General features: G+C 52.1%; 1 protein-coding gene across 2 annotated transcripts in view; it reads right to left on the bottom strand.

The window, feature by feature from the left end:
- ZC3H3 (zinc finger CCCH-type containing 3) overlaps positions 1–16434 on the bottom strand; it is a 131019-nt gene extending 114585 nt beyond the window's left edge. The window contains exons 1-3 of one of the 2 annotated variants that reach the window (XM_064640237.1): positions 16315–16434; positions 11268–12573; positions 8119–8315 (exon numbers count right to left, since the gene is read on the bottom strand). In XM_064640237.1, the coding sequence (XP_064496307.1) occupies positions 8119–8315; positions 11268–12573; positions 16315–16360 (1549 nt within the window). In that variant the 5' untranslated portion in view covers positions 16361–16434. Of the gene's footprint in view, positions 1–8118; positions 8316–11267; positions 12574–15698; positions 15937–16314 lie in introns of those variants that run through there. The other variant, XM_064640161.1, reaches the window with a different exon arrangement.
- Between the last annotated feature and the right edge of the window lie 2415 nt (positions 16435–18849).

Below are 18849 nucleotides of genomic sequence, written 5' to 3'. Positions count from 1 at the left end.
TTCCTGGAGAACCTCCTGCTTCCAGCCCAAAATATTTAAGGAATTAAGACACATAAAGAAGGAGAAATTCCTGGAGAAACTCCTGCTTCCAGCCCAAGCAAGCCCTGGGAATTCCTGCCTGGAATGGGACATCAGAGAGGGGGAAAATCCACTGAGGAACATCTGTGATATTCCCGGATCCCCACCCTTTGGAATCCCATTAAACCCCTTCTCCGCCATTCCAAAGCAACCCCATCCTGGTGGATCATTCCCAAACGATCCCAAACCAAACCCTGCCGGATTTTCCCGCCTCCTCATCCCCTCATTCCTCCTCTTTCCAATTAAATCTCCGACGACACGAGGCCAAACTAAAAAAAAACAACAAAAAACCCCCCAAAAAACCAAAAAACGAGCTCACCTCACCCGGGAGGAAAATTGATTCCCTCTTTTTTTTTTCCCCTCCAACCCCCCCTTTTCCCTCCATCCCCATCCCAGGGTTTTTATGGACTCTCTTCCCGGCGATCATTAGTAATTCAATTTTCTTTTTATTAGCCCCCTTATCTGCTGAGCAATAGAGTGACCTCTCTCACACAGAAGGGGGGTGAGGAGATGTTTCAAACCTTCCCTTCTTCTTCCCCCCTGATTAATTTTGCCAGTTAAGGCCAAAAAAAAAAAAAAAAAGGAGGGAGAAATGATCCGGCTCTTTGCCATCCCAATGAATAAAAGCTTAATGTTGATCGCGATGGAATTTGGGATTGCCGGGGGAGAATTGATGGAACGTGGCAATTACGGAGCGAGGGGAGGGGGGGAGGAACTCCAGAGGAATGGGAGAGAGTTGGGTTTTTTTTTCTTGCCTTGCTCTGGCCCCGTTGGTTATTTAAAACAATCCAATTTGCAAGGATAATTATATATTAGTGGTTTATCTGCCACCGGGAATGAACAGGGGAATTTTGATACCGGCCCGGCATTAGCAGGTTATTGCTGCAAATTACTCCGTATCTGCTTCCCTTCACATAAAGGGGAAATTAGGCCATCAATAACCGGGAAAAGGTGGGATGAGGGCATGGCAGAGGCACGAGTGCCCTCTGCTGGGCTCTGGGGGCGCTTCCCAGAATCGGGGAATTGCAGGAGCAGCTGGGTTGGAAAAGACCTCTGAGATCATCAAGTCCAACCCTGGATCCAACCCCACCGTGGTTCCCAGCCCATGGCACTGATGCCACATCCAGTCACACCTGAAACACCTCCAGGGATGGAGAATCCACCCCCTCCCTGGGCAGCCCATTCCAATGGCTGATCACTCTCTCTGGAAAGAATTCCTTCCCAATATCCAACCTAAACCTCCCCTGGCACAGCTGGAGACCGAGCCCTCTTGTCCTACTGCTGGTTCCTGGGAGCAGAGCCCGATCCCACCTGGCTCAGGAGTCAGGGAATGCAGAGAGTGAGGAGGTCTCCTCTGAGCCTCCTCCTCTCCAGGCTCAGCCCCCCCAGCTCCCTCAGCCTCTCCTCATGGCAATTGTGCTCCAGACCCTTCCCCAGCCTCATTGCTCTTCTCTGCACCTGCTCCAGCCCCTCCGTGTCCTTCCTGAACTGAGGGCCCAGAGCTGGACACAGCACTCCAGGTGAGGCCTCACCAGTGCCCAGTGCAGGGGCAGAATCACAGAATCACAGAATCATAAAATCACAGAATCACAGGATCAGCTGGGTTGGAAAAGACCTCCAAGATCATCAAGCCCAACCCTGGATCCAACCCCATCGTGGTTCCCAGCCCATGGCGCTGATGCCACATCCAGTCACACCTGAAACACCTCCAGGGATGGAGAATCCACCCCCTCCCTGGGCAGCCCATTCCAATGGCTGAGCACTCTCTCTGGAAAGAATTCCTTCCCAATATCCAACCTAAACCTCCCCTGGCACAGCTGGAGACTGAGCCCTCTTGTCCTACTGCTGGTTCCTGGGAGCAGAGCCCGATCCCACCTGGCTCAGGAGTCAGAGAGTGCAGAGAGTGAGGAGGTCTCCCCTGAGCCTCCTCCTCTCCAGGCTGAGCCCCTCCAGCTCCCTCAGCCTCTCCTCACGGCAATTGTGCTCCAGACCCTTCCCCAGCCTCGTTGCTCTTCTCTGCACCTGCTCCAGCCCCTCCATGGCCTTCCTGAGCTGAGGGCCCAGAGCTGGACACAGCACTCCAGGGGAGGCCTCACCAGTGCCCAGTGCAGGGGCAGAATCACAGAATCATAAAACCACAGAATCACAGAATCAGCCGGGTTGGAAAAGACCCCTGAGATCATCAAGTCCAACCCTGGATCCAACCCTGTCGTGGTTCCCAGCCCATGGCACTGATGCCACATCCAGTCTCACCTGAAACACCTCCAGGGATGGAGAATCCACCCCCTCCCTGGGCAGCCCATTCCAATGGTTGATCACTCTCTCTGGAAAGAATTCCTTCCCAATATCCAACCTAAACCTCCCCTGGCACAGCTGGAGACCGAGCCCTCTTGTCCTACTGCTGGTTCCTGGGAGCAGAGCCCGATCCCACCTGGTTCAGGAGTCAGGGAGTTGCAGAGAGTGAGGAGGTCTCCCCTGAGCCTCCTCCTCTCCAGGCTGAGTCCCCCCAGCTCCCTCAGCCTCTCCTCATGGGAATTGTGCTCCAGACCCTTCCCCAGCCTCATTGCTCTTCTCTGCACCTGCTCCAGCCCCTCCATGGCCTTCCTGAGCTGAGGGCCCAGAGCTGGACACAGCACTCCAGGGGAGGCCTCACGGGGGCAGAATCCCTTCCCTGCTCCTGCTGCCACACTGATCCTGATCCAGGCCAGGATCCATTGGATTTTTTGGCCCCCTGGACACCCCTGGGCCTGTGTCCTGCTGTCCATCCTCACCCCCAGCTCCCTCTCTCTCTCCAGCCCCTCTGTCCCAGCCCGTGGGGCTGCAGGGGGTTGTTGTGGCCCAAGTTCCAGGATGGATTCTCCCGGAAAACCGACGGTTCTCCCACAAAATCCATGATTTTTCCCCGCGGCTGTCGCTCCCTGGCCAGGGAGCTGCCACTGCCCTGACATTAAAACACGTTAAAAAACATAAAAAGGCACAAAAAGCACACAAATAGATATTAAAAGATGTCAAAAGACATTAAAAGACACATAAAAAGACACAAAGAGGCACAAAAAGACCCAAAAAGACACAAAAAAGACACAAAAAAGGCACAAAAAGACACAAAAAAGACACAAAAGAGGCACAAAAGAGGCACAAAAAGACACAAAAAAGACACAAAAGAGACACAAAAAGGCACAAAAAGACACAAAAGCCACACAAAAAGATACATTAAATGACAGGTTAAAAAACATTAAAAGGCACCAAAAAAAGGTACAAAAAAAAGGCACAAAAAAGGAATAAAAAGACATTAAAAAGGCACAAAAAAGGAAGAAAAAGGCATTGAAAAGCCATAAAAAGGCATGAAAAGGCAATAAAAGGCATTAAAAAGCAATAAAAGGCAAAAAAGGCACAAAAAGACCCAAAAAGACCCCCAAAGAAACAAAAAAGACACCAAAAGGCACAAAAAGGCAAGGAAAGGCACAAAAAGGCACAAAAAAGGCAGAAAAGGGAATAAAAAGGCATAAAAGGCATAAAAAGGTACAAAAAGACAAAAAAAAAGGCATAAGAAGGCACAAAAGGACACAAAAAGACAAAAAAAGACCCCAAAAGAAACAAAAAAGACAAAAAAGGTACAAAAAGGCACAAAACACACAAAAAGACCCATTAAATGACACATTAAAAGGTACCAAAAAAGGCACAAAAAGGCACAAAAAGGCATAAAAAAGACATTAAAAGGCACAAAAAGACATAAAAAAGGCATAAAAAGGCACAAAAAGGCAATAAAAGGCACAAAAAATTAAATGACATTAAAAGACACAAAAAGGCACAAAAGGACACAAAAGGCAGAAAAAGGCACAAAAAGACTTAAAAGGGCTGTAAAAGACACCAAAAGACCCAAAAAAACCCCAAAAAGAAATAAAAAGAAAGAAAAAAGACATTAAAAGACACAAAAAGGCAAAAAAAAGACACAAAAAAGGCATAAAAAGGCACAAAAAGGCACAAAAAGGCAAAAAAAGGCACAAAAAGACATTAAATGACACATTAAAAGACATTAAATGACACATTAAAATACATTAAAAGACACAAAAAGGCACAAAAAGACAAGAAAAGGCACAAAAAGGCACAAAAAAGACATAGAAAAGGTATAAAAAGGCACAAAACTACACAAAAAAGACACAAAAAGACACATTAAATGACACATTAAAAGACATTAAAAGGTACCAAAAAAGGCCCAAAAAGGCACAAAAAAGGTATTGAAAGGAATAAAAAGGCACAGAAACCACATAAAAAGGCACATTAAAAGACATTAAAAGACACAAAAAGGCAAAAAAGGTAAAAAAAGGCAAAAAAGAGACAAAAAGACACAAAAAAGGCAAAAAAAGGTACAAAAAAGGCAGAAAAAGGCACAAAAGGGCACAAAAAATGCACAAAAAGACATTAAAAGACATTAAGAGACACATAAAAAGACACAAAAAGACCCCAAAAGACACAAAAAGACCCCAAAAGACACAAAAAGACCCAAGAAGATCCCAAAAGACCCAAAAAGAAAGAGAAAAGACACAAAAAAGGCACAAAAAGACACATGAAATGACACATTAAAAGACATTAAAAGACACAAAAAAGACACCAAAAGACCCAAAAAGAAACAAAAAAAGACATAAAAAGGCACCAAAAAAAGGCACAAAAAGGTACAAAAAAACCTACAAAAAGACACATTAAAAGACACAAAAAAGACTCAAAAAAGGCTGAGAAAGACACAAAAAAACCCACAAAAAGACACCAAAAGGCACAAAACAACATAAAAACGGCACAAAAAGGCACAAAAAGACTCAAAATGACACCAAAAGACACCAAAACACATTAAAATACACAAAAAAGACACCAAAAGACCCAAAAAGACACAAAAAAAGACAAAAAAAGGCGCAAAAAAATGGCACAAAAAGGCACAAAAAAGATTCAAAAAGACCAAAAAAGACACAAAAAATCCACCAAAAGCCACTTCCCTGCTCCCCCATCCCATCGGAACCCCCCGGATTTGGGACACTCCCCAATTTCCAAGGGGTTCTTTAACATTGCCCTGAATCCAAGGAGGAGTTTGGAATTAATTCCCAAAGAATGCCAAGGCGACTCCCGCCGGTTTGCGCCGTTCCGTCGGCTCCCTGATCCCGAAAAAGGGAAGCAATTCCCACCCCGGGGGAAATTCCAATCCCAAGCCAAGGCTGGAAAAGCTGCTCCATGGGTGGGATCGACGGGATCCCTTTGGATCCAAGCTGGGAATTGGATCCAGGAGCTGGACGAGCGCCTGGGAAAGGGAGGAGCAATTCCGAGCTCGGATCCCAAAATCCCGTCGGACGGGACAAACAGGAAACCAGCCCAGCAGGAGCCACATCCATGGGGCTGATCCAGCTTTTCCAGCCACATTCCAGGGCCTCTTCCACCCTCAGCCTGGACACTCCCCGGCTCTCCGCCGGGATCCCAGGAATGGGATGTTGGTCCTGAACTTCCCGGCTCCGTTCCCGCCCCGCTCTGCTCCCGGGGTCTCCCGGGAACGTCCCCCCAACTTCCCTCCTGCTTGTCCTGAGGGAAATCCAATCCATATCCACACAGAGAATTCCCAGAGAAGCTGTGGCTGCCCAATCCCTGGAATGTTCAAGGACAACCTGGACAGGGCCTGGAGCAACCTGGGATAGTGGGAGGTGTCCCTGCCCATGGCAGGGGGTCAGAATTCCATGAGCTTTCCCCTCCCTTCCAACCCAAAACATTTCAGAATTGGAAATCAGGAGGAACCACCCATCTCTCCCAGGGACAAATCCAAAAACTCCTGAAAAATTCCTTTCACACACACACCAGGAGACAGGGACAAGCAGGAAAAGGGAGCCAAGCTTGGAATTCCAGAGCTTGAGTTGGGACACAGGGAAAGAAGTTGGTCTTTAAGGTCCCTCCCAACCCCTTCCAACTCTGTTCCCAGGGTCTCCCGGGAACATCCCCCCAACTTCCCTCCTGCTTGTCCTGAGGGAAATCCAATCCCTATCCACACAGAGAATTCCCAGAGAAGCTGTGGCTGCCCAATCCCTGGAATGTTCAAGGACAACCTGGACAGGGATTGGAGCAACCTGGGATAGTGGGAGATGTCCCTGCCCATGGCAGGGGGTCGGAATTCCATCATCTTTTAGCTCCCTTCCAACCCAAACCATTCCAGGACTCCAAATTAGAAGGAGGAACCACTCACCTCTCCCAGGGACAAATCCAAAAGCTCCTGAAAAATTCCTTTCACACACACACCAGGAGACAGGGACAAGCAGGAAAAGGGAGCCAAGCTTGGAATTCCAGAGCTTGAGTTGGGACACAGGGAAAGAAGTTGGTCTTTAAGGTCCCTCCCAACCCCTTCCAACTCTGCTCCCGGGGTCTCCCGGGAACATTCCCCCAACTTCCCTCCTGCTTGTTCTGAGGGAAATCCAACCCATATCCACACTTTTCCCACAGGGAAATCCAAACCTTTCTCCAACCTTTTTGATTTGCCAAAACCAGGAGCACGACCACATTCCTGCTTTCTTCATTTCCATCCCTATCCAAGGGAAAAAATCCCAACCTTTTCAGTCTGGGACCGTTCCCTTTCAATCAAGGATTCCAAATCCGAGCTGATATCCCTGGAACTGGCACTCCCTCCATTTCCTGGAATCTCCTGAGCTTCCAGGGATCTGCTCATCCCAGGCTCTCAGCGCTCCTTTAAAAAGGAGTTTTTCAGGAGAAGGATTTCTTTAAGGAGAAGGATTTCTTTAAGGAGAAGGATTTCTTCAAGGAGCAGTTTGGGAAGCGGGAATCCTAAATTTATCCCAGAGGATGGTTTCTGGGACACGGAAGGGCTGTGATCCCAATCCCACACGTCACCATTATCCACGGAAGACAAACTCGTGCTGTATCCAAACCCTCTGCTTTGGGAGATCATGGAAGAGCATCCACAGTGCCCAACTTATTCCCGCTTTTCCCACTTCTCCCGGGCCCCAGATCCAAAATCCTCTTCCCAGAGTTCCCAAATCCCTCCAAACAAACGTGCGGAGAGAAAATTCCTTCAGCTTCTCCTCCCTGTCCTGAACAACAAAATTCCTGTCTTTTCATAGAATCCTGGAATGGTTTGGGTGGGAAGGGAGCAGAAAGATCATGGAATTCCAACCCTCCTTCCATGGGCAGGGACATCTCCCGTTATCCCAGGTTGCTCCAACCCGGCCTTGGACACTTCCAGGGATGGGGCAGCCACGGCTTCTCTGGGAATTCCCTCCCAGTCCCTCCCCACCCTCCCAGCCAAGAATTCCTTCCCAATATCCCATCTAACCCTCTGGCAGTGGGAAGTCATTCCCTGTTATCCCGTCGCTCCAGGCCTTGTCCCAAGTCCCTCATCCAGGAAAACACAACATCCCAGAGCAGCGATTGGAACGGAAAATAACTGTAATCCCAAAATATCTCTGGAGACACATCAGAATCCAAATCCCTGTCCCAGCAATTCCCACTGGCACACTGGGAAAACATCCATCCAAAACAACCACATTCCAGGTGGGAGAAGCCTCCTGGCCACAGAATTGTCCCTACGGAACGACCGAACCCAACCCGGAGCCGCAAACGTTCCCGACAACATTCCACGCCCATGGAACGTCAGAGCGGCTCTCGAACGCCGCACTGAGAATTCCCGACCCGAGGCAGCCGGATAGGGATGCAAATTCCCAGTTCCCAAACAAATGGACTCGTTATCCCTCGAATTATTGCAGGTTTAAGCAAATGAAATCCAAAGTGGGACAGAGAAACGGGATACAGGGAAGAGATTATGGATTCCCGCCTCTGCCAACCGCTTCCCTCCTGGAATACCTTCCCATTGGACACCTGAAAGTCCAGGAAAACCACATGAAAAGCAAGGAAAAGCCTGAAAATTCCTTTGTCTGGAGACGCCAAAGCCCGGGATGGATCTGGGAGAAGGGAGGAGTCAAACTTCTCCAGGCCCAACAACACATTCCCAAATCCAAGAGCCTTGGAAGCACTTCAGGGAGCCTTTGGAATGCCTGTTCCTACCTTCCTTGGTGGTCCCCTGTGGATTCCTGGCGGCCGGAATCCTGCGGAGCCTGTGCCGGGAGACCTGGACCAGGATCCTGGGAGAGGAGCGTTTCGGAGTCGCCGAAGGTTTTCCCCGGGCGGAATTTTTCCTCCGGAGGTGGAAGCGGCTCTTGAGGGCCGCGCCGGGCGAGACGTTCTTCTTCTCCGTCGGGAACCTGGGAATGGGAAGGGGCACACGGTTAGGAAGGAGGGGAAAGGTGAGCAAAACACTCCTTCTCCAGAGCTCCGGGGAAAAGAGGAGACACCGGAATCCCATCGCGCGGCTCCTCCGGATGAGGGGGAGAAGCTCTGAGGGGAAAATTCCAAGTAAATTGGGAAATGGGAGGAATTTCTGGCAAAGAACAGCTGGAGAAGGAGGGATTTGAGAGCCAAACTCACACGTTGCCTTTGGACCAATGGATGTGAGGATGGAATTGGGGAATTGTGGAATCATTTCGGTTGGAAAAAAGCTCTGAGATCAAATCCAATCATTCCCACACCCGGTGTCCTTCTCCAGAGTTCCAGGGAAAAGAGGAGACACCGGAATCCCATCATGCGGCCCCTCCGGACAAGGGGGAGAAGCTCTGAGGGGAAAATTCCAAGTAAATTGGGAAATGGGAGGAATTTCTGGCAAAGAACAGCCGGAGAAGGAGGGATTTGAGAGAAGGAGGGATTTGAGAGCCAAACTCACACGCTGCCTTCGGACCAAGGGATGTGAGGGATGGAATCGGGGAATTGTGGAATCATTTCAGTTGGAAAAGAGCTCTGAGATCAAATCCAATCATTCCCACAGCATTCCAAAGTCACCCCTGATCCGTGTCCCCAAGTGTCACATCCACAGGGATGTTCAATCCCTCCAGGGCAGCCTGGGCCAGTGCCTGATCACCCTTTCCAGGAAGGAATTTTTCCCAATGTCCCACTAAACCTCCTCTGGCTCGGCTTGAGGCCGTTCCCTCTCGTCCCGTTCCTTGTTCCCTGGGAGTGATCCCAAATCCCACCAGTCGCCCTCCCCTCCTGTCAGGGAATTATAAGGAGCAGGAAGGTCCCCCCTGATCCCCCTTTTCTCCAGGATGAGCCCCCCCAGCTCCCTCAGCTGCTCCTGCTGCTCCAGACCCTTTTCCAGCTCCGTTCCTTTCCCTGGACACGCTCCAATCCCTCAAGATCCTGGACCTGGGAACCCCAAAATCCCAGGATTTCGGGGGCCTCCTCAGTGCCCAGCACAGGGGGATGATCTAGGATCCTTCCCCTGGTCCTGCTGGACTTTAGCAAGATGGAGGGAGTCTCCAACTGCCAAAAAATCCAAACATTCCCAGCTTTTCCAGGCACGTTGCTCCAGAGTGATTTTCCCAGCACAGGCCACCCACAGCCAGTCTTCCCAGCAAAACAAGGGAAAGGGAAGGATGGAAACCTCTGGGAAAACACTGAGTAGAGGAGCTGGAAAACAGGAGCAGGAATCCAGGCAGCAGATTCCCAATCCATTCCATGGATTACTGCATCACCTGGAGCAGTTTTCCAGGTGGAAAGAACACAGGGAGGAAAATACCATGGATGGTGCTTCCTCCTGGAATGCTGAGCTCATCTCCCATTCCTGCTCCATCCCAGGGCTTTACAGGGACAGACAATGATCCAAGACACTTCTCCTGTTTTTCCCAAGCCCCAAAATTTTATGGGAATTGGAAAATAAATTGGAAAATAAATCCAACAAAACGCAGCTTCCTGTGCTGAGAGAGGAGGTGTCGGAGACCTCAGGGAATCACAGGATCCAACTGTGGATTCCCAACAGCAGCAGGATGTGGAGCTGCTGGAGCAAGTCTGGAGGAGGCCACGGAGATGCTCCAAGGGCTGGAGACAGGTTGGGAGAGCTGGGAATATCCAGGCTGGAGAAGGGAAGGATCCAGGGAAACCTTGGAGCCCCTTCCAGGGCCTAAAGGGGCTCCAGGAGAGCTGGAGAGAGACTTGGGACAAGGGATGGAGGGACAGCACACAGGGAATGGCTTCCCAGGGTTAGATGGGATATTGGGAAGGAATTCTTCCCTGGGAGGGTGGGGAGGGGCTGGGTTGGAATTCCCAGAGAAGCTGTGGCTGCCCCTGGATCCCTGGAAGTGTCCAAGGCCAGCTTGGAGCAACCTGGGATAGTGGGAGGTGCCCCTGCCCATGGCAGGGGGTCAGAATTCCATGATCTTTCCGTCCCTTCCAACCCAAACCATTCCAGGATTCCATGGAATGTTCCCCCTCAGTTTAGGGGAAGGTTTTCCAGCCCTTCGAGAAGCCACTGTGAGAAGTTTGGGACCTTATTTTCACACCTGGGTTGGAATTCCAAGTGGAATTCTTGGAGGAGAAAACTTTCTCCAGCCTGCCCAAGGTTTGGAAAAGAGACATCCTGTGGGATGTGGAAATTGGGGAACTGAGAAATGTTATCCTGCATTTTGCAACTATTTTCCTTTCCCAAGCTGGGGGGATTTGTTGGGAAGGGACAGCTTTATTTTAGGACGAGAGGAAACGGCCTCAAGTTGCGCCAGGGGAGGGTCAGGTGGGATATTGGGAAAATTCCTTCCTGGAGAGGGTTGTAAAGCATTGGGAGAGGCTGTCTGGAGGCACCATTCCTGAGGGGAGTTATCCCTGTGGATGTGGCACTGGGGGACCTGGATCAGGGGTGGCCTTGGAAGCACTGTGGGAATGTTGGACTCCGTGGGCTCAGAGGGGTTTTCCAACCTCAATGACCCTGGGTTTGTGTTTGGGAATGGCAGGAGGGACAGGACACAGGGAATGGCTTCCCAGGGTTAGATGGGATATTGGGAAGGAATTCTTGGCTGGGAGGGTGGGGAGGGGCTGGGATGGAATTCCCAGAGAAGCTGTGGTTGCCCCATCCCTGGAAGTGTCCAAGGCTGGGTTGGAGCAACCTGGGATAGTGGGAGGTGGCGGGGATGGAATTCCATGATCTTTAAGCTCCCTTCCCACCCAAACCATTCCAGGATTCTATAAATATAAATTCTATAAAATACACAAATTCTAAATATATAAATCCTAAAATTTGTCAGAATTCCACAGCTGCAACTCCCACGAAACCCGCAGACGCGAAATCCAGCCGGCGTTTTCCGACGGTGCCCGGAAAAACCCCCAGGACTCACCCCCCGCTCCCTTTCCTCTTGATGATCTTGGTCCGACTCTTCACTTTATAACTGGATAACGGGGCCTCTCCAAAGGATTTCCCCGCTCCGAGACCCGCGGAAGCGGCGCTCGGAGCCGCGGGAGCGCCTCCGGGACACGGAACGTCGGGAGGCTTCCTGTGATCCTCGCACCTCCAGCGGAATGCCGACTTGGAAGTGGAAGGCAGGGCCGGCAGGCTGGAGGCTTTCCACTTGTATTTGCTGGGAGAGACCCCGCCCAGCTTGGATTGCAATCCCGATTTTTTCGCCTTGGCTCCCAAATCCGCCCTGGGGGATGTTTTGGCTCCTCTTTCCGTCCCCCCGAGGCCTTTCCTGGAATTCTCGGCTCGGGGGCTCCCCCACCTCCTCACCAGCCGGCAGCTTTTCCCGGGATTTGCCACCCAGGTGTAGTTGGTCTTGCGGAATTTCGGGGCTTTGCTGGAGACGGGAGACTTGGGAATGACGGGAAATCTGCTCTTCCCTGGAGTCACCCCGAGCTGAGCGGGCGGAGAGGGCACCTTGGCATTCCCAAAGAGTTTGGGGAGCAGGGAAGCGTCCTTGGCATTCCCAAAGAGTTTGGGGAGCAGGGGAGCGTCCTTGACTTCCTCACAGCTCCGCCCCGGAGACGGCGGCTCCGCTTTGATCCGTCCCAAATTCCCGGCCGGCTCCCGACCCGGAAATTCCAAAGGCTCCTGCGGCTCCGATTTCAGCGTCACGGCGCTTTCGCTGCCGCTTCCAGAGGGGGAAAAGCTGCTTCCAGCCACGCTTCCAGGCAGACACACGGTCCTGGATGTGGAACTAAAGGATATGGACAGGGAAGGTCTTCTCTCTTCCGGGTACGGAGATTCCGGGATACTTTTCCCATCGCCCGAAGGAGCCACCGCCGCTTCCTGCCCGGAAAAAGCCCTGGAAGCTCCCGCGTCTCCAGCCCTCTGTGGCACCTGGATGCCCACAACGATGTTCCCATCCGTGGTGAAATCCACGTGTCTCTCCGGCGACGATTCCGGAGGCTCCGGAGCCGGGTTGTCCCCGTAGCTCCCGAAAACCCGGGACGTGCCGGAAGCGCTTCCAACCTCGGAGGCCGATCCCGGCAGCCGGTTGTCCAGGGAGTATTTCTTCCTCCAGGAGTGAGTCTGGCGCGGGTGGAAATTCCTGGGAGCTTGGAAATTCCTGGAAAACGCTCCCCTCTGGCCGTAGGCGGCGCTCCGGGGGTTGTTCCACCTGGGAGGTGCCGCCGGAAGCGGCCGCGGAGCATCCCCGTGGATGTTCCTGTGGCTGTTGATGAGACCTGGGAAGGAGGAGACAGAGGGTTGTGAATCCCTTGATCCCGCGGGAATTTGGGAGCCGGAATCATGACAGGCTCCCATGTGGGTTTGGATAAGTCGAAGGAAAAGTCATGGAATCCTGGAATGGTTTGGGTGGGAAGGGAGCGGAAAGATCACGGAATTCCAACACCTTCCATGGGCAGGGACATCTCCCACTATCCCAGGTTGCTCCAACCTGGCCTTGGACACTTCCAGGGATGGGGCAGCCACAACTTCTCTGGGAATTCCAGCCCAGCCCCTCCTCACCCTCCCAGGGAAGAATTCCTTCCCAATATCCCATCTAACCCTCTGGCAGTGGGAAGCCATTCCCTGTGTCCTGGCAAACCAGGAAAAACAAAGCCCTTTGTCGTCCCTGGAATGGGCAGAGGATGATTTGGGTTGGAATCTTGAAGGTCATGGAATTCCCCCCACCTTCCACAGGCAGGGACACCTTCCCCTATCCCAGGTTGCTCCAACCTGACCTTGGAGACTTCCAGGGATGGGGCAGCCACAGCTTCTCTGGGAATTCCATCCCAGCCCCTCCCCACCCTCCCAGCCAAGAATTCCTTCCCAATATCCCATCTAACCCTGGGAAGCCATTCCCTGTTATCCTGTCCCTCCTGCCATTCCCAAACACAAACCCAGGATCGTTGAGGTTGGAAAACCCCTCTGAGCCCACGGAGTCCAACATTCCCACAGCGCTTCCAAGGCCACCCCTGATCCAGGTCCTCCAGTGCCACATCCACAGGGATAATTCCCCTCAGGAATGGTGACTCCAGGCAGCCTCTCCCAATGCTTTACAACCCTCTCCAGGAAGGAATTTTCCCAATATCCCACCTGACCCTCCCCTGGCACGACTTGAGGCCATTCCCTCTCGTCCTGTCCCTTGTTTCCTGGGAGTGATCCCAAATCCCACCTGGCTCCTCCCTCCTGTCAGGGAATTGTAGGGAGTGAGAAGGTCCCCCCCAATCCCTCTTTTGTCTCCAGGATGAGCCCCCTCCAGCTCCCTCAGCCATTCCTGGTGCTCCAGCCCCTTCCCAGCTCCGTTCCCTTCAAGGAAAAACTCCAAGACTTGGCTGCTGAATCCCTCTGGAATCCACCACCCCTTCCCAGCGCTTCGATCCACTAAAAAAACCCCACTTGGATCATAAATCCCTGTTCATTCCGAAGGTTCTGCCTTTGTTTGGCTTCAGTGTTGAGAAAACCTTTCCCAGGAGTGATTCCCAAAGGATTTTGGCGCCTGGCACTTCAGGCAGGGAAGTTTTTCCTCCTCCTCCGGAGCTGCCGGAGGAGCAGAGTCAGCACATTCCTCCTGGAAAAGCCAAGGACTGTGTTTTCCTGCCTCTCCTCCCTCCCCCACGTGGGAGCTCCCGGAGGGAGGCGATTCCCAAATCCTGAGGAGGGGAAGTTGTGGCCTCACGAAGGAGGAAAAAATTAATTGGAGGGATAAAAATAGAAGGAATCGGTGCTAAAAAAATAATCCCGGTGCTCTGCGGAGCTTGGGAAGAACACATGGATCCACTCCCCCCATGGATCCACTGATCCCATGGATCCACTCCCCCCATGGATCCACTGATCCCATGGATACACCCCTTCCATGGATTCACCCCTTCCATGCTGAGGATGAAGGGATGGAGGGCCAGGGGCACAGGCAACACCCCCTTCCCAAAGCCAGGGGGATCCCAGATCCCACAGGGAGCAGCAGGGTGGGAATTCCAACCCCCCCCCAGCGCTCTGTGGGCTCTGTTCCCTCCCTCGGCATTCCTGGGTCTTCTCCCTTTCCCTCTTCTCCCAGAACTCTTGGATCTTCTTCCTTCCCTTCCCCCTTCTCCCAACACTCCTGGGTCTTCTCCCTTTCCCTCTTCTCCCAGAACTCTTGGATCTTCTTCCTTCCCTTTCCCCCTTCTCCCAACACTCCTGGATCCTCTCCCTTTCCCCCTTCTCCCAGAACTCCTGGATCCTTTCCCTTCCCTTTCCCCTTCTCCCAACACTCCTGGATCCTCTCCCCTTCCCCCTTCTCCCAGAACTCCTGGATCCTTTCCCTTCCCTTTCCCCCTTCTCCCAATACTCCTGGATCTTCTCCCTTTCCCTCTTCTCCCAACACTCCTGGATCTTCTTCCTTCCCAGAACTCCTGGATCTTCTTCCTTCCCTTTCCCCTTCTCCCAACACTCCTGGATCCTCTCCCTTTCCCCCTTCTCCCAGAACTCCTGGATCCTTTCCCTTCCCTTTCCCCCTTCTCCCAAAACCCCTGGATCCTCTCCCTTTCCCCCTTCTCCCAGAACTCCTGGATCCTCTTCCTTCCCTTTCCCCTTCTCCCAGCACTCCTGGAACCTCTCCCTTCTCCTCACTCCTTCTCCCAGAACTCCCGGGTCCTCTCCCATCTTCTCCCAGCATTCCTGGTTCACTTCCCCCTTCTCCCAACACTCCTGGATCCTCTCCCTTCCCCTTCCTCCTTCTCCCAGAACTCCTGGATCACTTCTCCCTTCTCCCAACATTCCTGGTCACTTCCCTCTTCTCCCAGTACTCCCAGATCTTCTCCCTCCCCTTTCCCCCTTCTCCCAGCACTCCTGGATCCTCTCCCTTTCCTTCACTCCTTCTCCCAGAACTCCTGAGTCCTTTCCCACCTTCTCCCAGCATTCCTGGTTCACTTCCCCAGTCTCCCAGAACTCCTGGATCTTCTCCTCACTCCTTCTCCCAACACTCCTGGATCCTCTCCCGTCTCCTCCTTCTCCCAGAACTCCTGGATCACTTCCCCTTTTCCCCCAGCACTCCTGGATCCTCTTCCTTCACCTTCCCCTTCTCCCTTTTCCCACCACTCCCAGATCCTCTCCCTTCCCTTCACCCCTTCTCCCGGCATTCCTGGGCCACTTCCCTCTTCTCCCAGCACTCCTGGATCCTCTCCCTTCCCCCCTTCTCCCGGCATTCCTGGATCCCTTCCCCCTTTTCCCACCACTCGTGGCTCCCCTCCCTCTCCACTTCCATCACCCTCTGGGCGCTGCCCAGCCCTTCCCAGTCTGGGAATCTGGGATCCTCTCCGGTTCCTCCCTAATCCCCCATTCCTCCCGCAGGACTCGGATCCATTCCCGACTATTCCCGGCATTCCCATACCTTGGAGCGCTCGGATTTCCCGGCACAGCCGTTCCCATCCCCGGTATTCCCGGCATTCCCATACCTTGGAGCTCTCAGATTTCCCGGCACAGCCGTTCCCATCCCCGGTATTCCCGGCATTCCCATACCCTGGAGCGCTCGGATTTCCCGGCACAGCCGTTCCCATCCCCGGTATTCCCGACTATTCCCGGCATTCCCATACCTTGGAGCGCTCGGATTTCCCGGCACAGCCGTTCCCATCCCCGGTATTCCCGGTATTCCCATATCCTGGAGCGCTCAGATTTCCCGGCACAGCCGTTCCCATCCCCGGTATTCCCGGCATTCCCATACCTTGGAGCTCTCAGATTTCCCGGCACAGCCGTTCCCATCCCCGGTATTCCCGACTATTCCCGGTATTCTCATACCCTGGAGCGCTCGGATTTCCCGGCACAGCCGTTCCCATCCCCGGTATTCCCGACTATTCCCGGCATTCCCATACCTTGGAGCGCTCGGATTTCCCGGCACAGCCGTTCCCATCCCCGGTATTCCCGACTACTCCCGGTATTCCCATACCCTGGAGCGCTCGGATTTCCCGGCGCAGCCGTTCCCATCCCCGGTATTCCCGGCATTCCCATACCTTGGAGCGCTCGGATTTCCCGGCACAGCCGTTCCCGTTCCGCCATCCCGGTACCGCTCCCCGCCGTGACGTCATCAACCGGCGCCGCCCCGAGGCCACGTGACCGCCTCGAGAGCTGTCACGTGACGCGCGCGGCCGTTGCCTGGCAACGGCGCCGGGACGGCGCGGCCTAAGTCGGGCCTAGGCCTGAGCCTGGGCCTGGGCCTGAGCCTGGGCCTGGGCCTGGGCCTGGGCCTGAGCCTGAGCCTAGCACAGCCCGGGCCAACTGTCCCTTGTGCCCATCTCAGCCTGGTCACCCCGATCGCAGTCTCTGTTCCCAACTCAGCCCGGTCTAACTGTGCCCAGACCTTGTTCCTTCCACAACCCCATCCAGCCCCTCCCATGTTCCCAGCCCAGCCTGGTCCAGCTCTCCCCTGTGGGAAAAATTCCTCTTTTAAATTTAGAAAGATGGCGTAAACTCATGAAACGAAAGAAAGAATTCGTTCAGTGCGCTGGGTCTAGTCTCACACCGAGTTTTTCAGGGAGAAAAGCCCCTTTGGATTTAAATTCCACACATTTTATAGTTTCTCAAAATCCCACCCTTTTCAGATAAGTTTAATATACTCATTTTTGCCTAAAAAAATCAGAAGGAAGGGAAAGCCTCTTTCTTTTTGCCTAAAAAAAAATCAGAAGGAAGGGAAAGCTTCTTTCTTTTTGCCTAAAAAAAAATCAGAAGGAAGGGAAAGCCTCTTTCTTTTTGCCTAAAAAAAAATCAGAAGGAAGGGAAAGCCTCTTTTTTTATGCCTAAAAAAAATCAGAAGGAAGGGAAAGCCCCTTTTTTTTTTCCTAAAAAAATCAGAAGGAAGGGAAAGCCTCTTTCTTTTTCCCTAAAAAAAAATCAGAAGGAAGGGAAAGCCTCTTTCTTTTTGCCTACAAAAAAATCAGAAGGAAGGGAAAGCCTCTTTTTTTTTTTCCTAAAAAAATCAGAAGGAAGGGAAAGCCTCTTTCTTTTTGCCTAAAAAAATCAGAAGGAAGGGAAAGCCTCTTTCTTTTTGCCTAAAAAAATCAGAAGGAAGGGAAAGCCTCTTTCTTTTTGCCTAAAAAAATCAGAAGGAAGGGAAAGCCTCTTTTTCAGAGAAAAGAAACCTTTTTAGGCAAAAACGAATCTATGAAACTAATCTGAAAAATGGGGGGATTTTGTAAAACTCTAAAATGTATGAGTTGTATGCCCAAGGGGTCTTTTCTCCCTGAAAGCCTGGTGTGAGACCAGACCCAGCACGCTGAATAAATTCTTTGTTTTGTGATTTTCTGCTGTCTTTCTAAATGTAAAAGACTTTTTCTTACACCTGTCCCCAGCCCAGCCTGGTCCAGCTGCCCCCATTCCCTGTCCCCAGCCCAGCCTGGTCCAGGTGTCTCCCAGGGATCTGGAGCATTTCTTCCATGACTGTTATCCCCAAAAAAGGTCCTTGCACCCCGTGGGCCAGAGGCCAATCCACACAATGAGCTGGAATATTGGATTTATTTACAGCCCTGAACAGAAAGAAGGGGACAGGCCTTGGTTGTTTCTCCAAATAATGGAGACTGGGAGAGTTGGGAATGTCCAGCCTGGAAAAGGGAAGCTCCAGGGAAACCCTGGAGCCCCTTCCAGGGCCTAAAGGTGCTCCAGGAGAGCTGGAGAGGGACTTGGGACAAGGGATGGAGGGACAGGACACAGGGAATGTTTTCCCACTGCCAGAGGGTTAGATGGGATATTGGGAAGGAATTCTTGGCTGGGAGAGTGGTGAGGGGAAAAGGAGAAGGAAAAAGGAGAAGGAAAAAGGAGAAGAAGTAGAAGGAAAAACAAGGAGGAGAAGGAGAAGGAAAGGAGAAGGAGGAGGAGAATGAGAAGGAAGAAGGAGAAGGAAAAAAAGGAGAGGAAAAAGGAGAAGGAGGAGAATGAGAAGGAAGAAGGAGAAGGAAAAAGGAGGAGAAGGAAAGAGGAAAAGGAGAAGGAAAAAGGAGAAGGAAAAAGAAAAAGGAGAAGGAAAAGGGAGAAGGAGAAGGAAAAAGAAAAAGGAGAAGGAAAAGGGAGAAGGAGAAGGAAAAAGGAGAAGGAAAAGGTAGAAGGAGAAGGAAAAAGGAGAAGGAAAAAGGAGAAGGAGAAGGAAAAAGGAGAAGGAAAAAGGGAAAAGGAGGAGAAGGAAAAAGGAGAAGAAGGAGGAAAAAGGAAAAAGGAGGAGGAGAAGGATCCCATCCCATGAATCCAAGCCCTGGCCAGTGCTGGCCCAGGAGGGAACTGGTCCCTCAGCTCCAGACATTTTTCTTCCCAATCCTCCAGGAAAAGGGCACAGGGAACGACCCCTGGCCCTGGGCCCGCTCCGGTGACGTGTTTGAAACCTTCACTCTTCGGATTTTCCGCTTCCCTCGGGATTCTCACCAGTTTTCCCACATCTCCCGGACGTGTCTCCCTGGAATCTTGGCACAACGATCCGACCGAGGCTCCAGTGCCGGGCTGGAATTCCCAGAGAAGCTGCGGCTGCCCCAGCCCTGGAAGTGTCCCAGGCCAGGTTGGAGCAA

The sequence above is a fragment of the Pseudopipra pipra genome, chromosome 1, assembly GCF_036250125.1.
Source record: "Pseudopipra pipra isolate bDixPip1 chromosome 1, bDixPip1.hap1, whole genome shotgun sequence".
Classification (NCBI taxonomy): Eukaryota; Metazoa; Chordata; class Aves; order Passeriformes; family Pipridae; genus Pseudopipra; species Pseudopipra pipra.
This window is presented reverse-complemented; position numbering and strand designations above follow the sequence as displayed.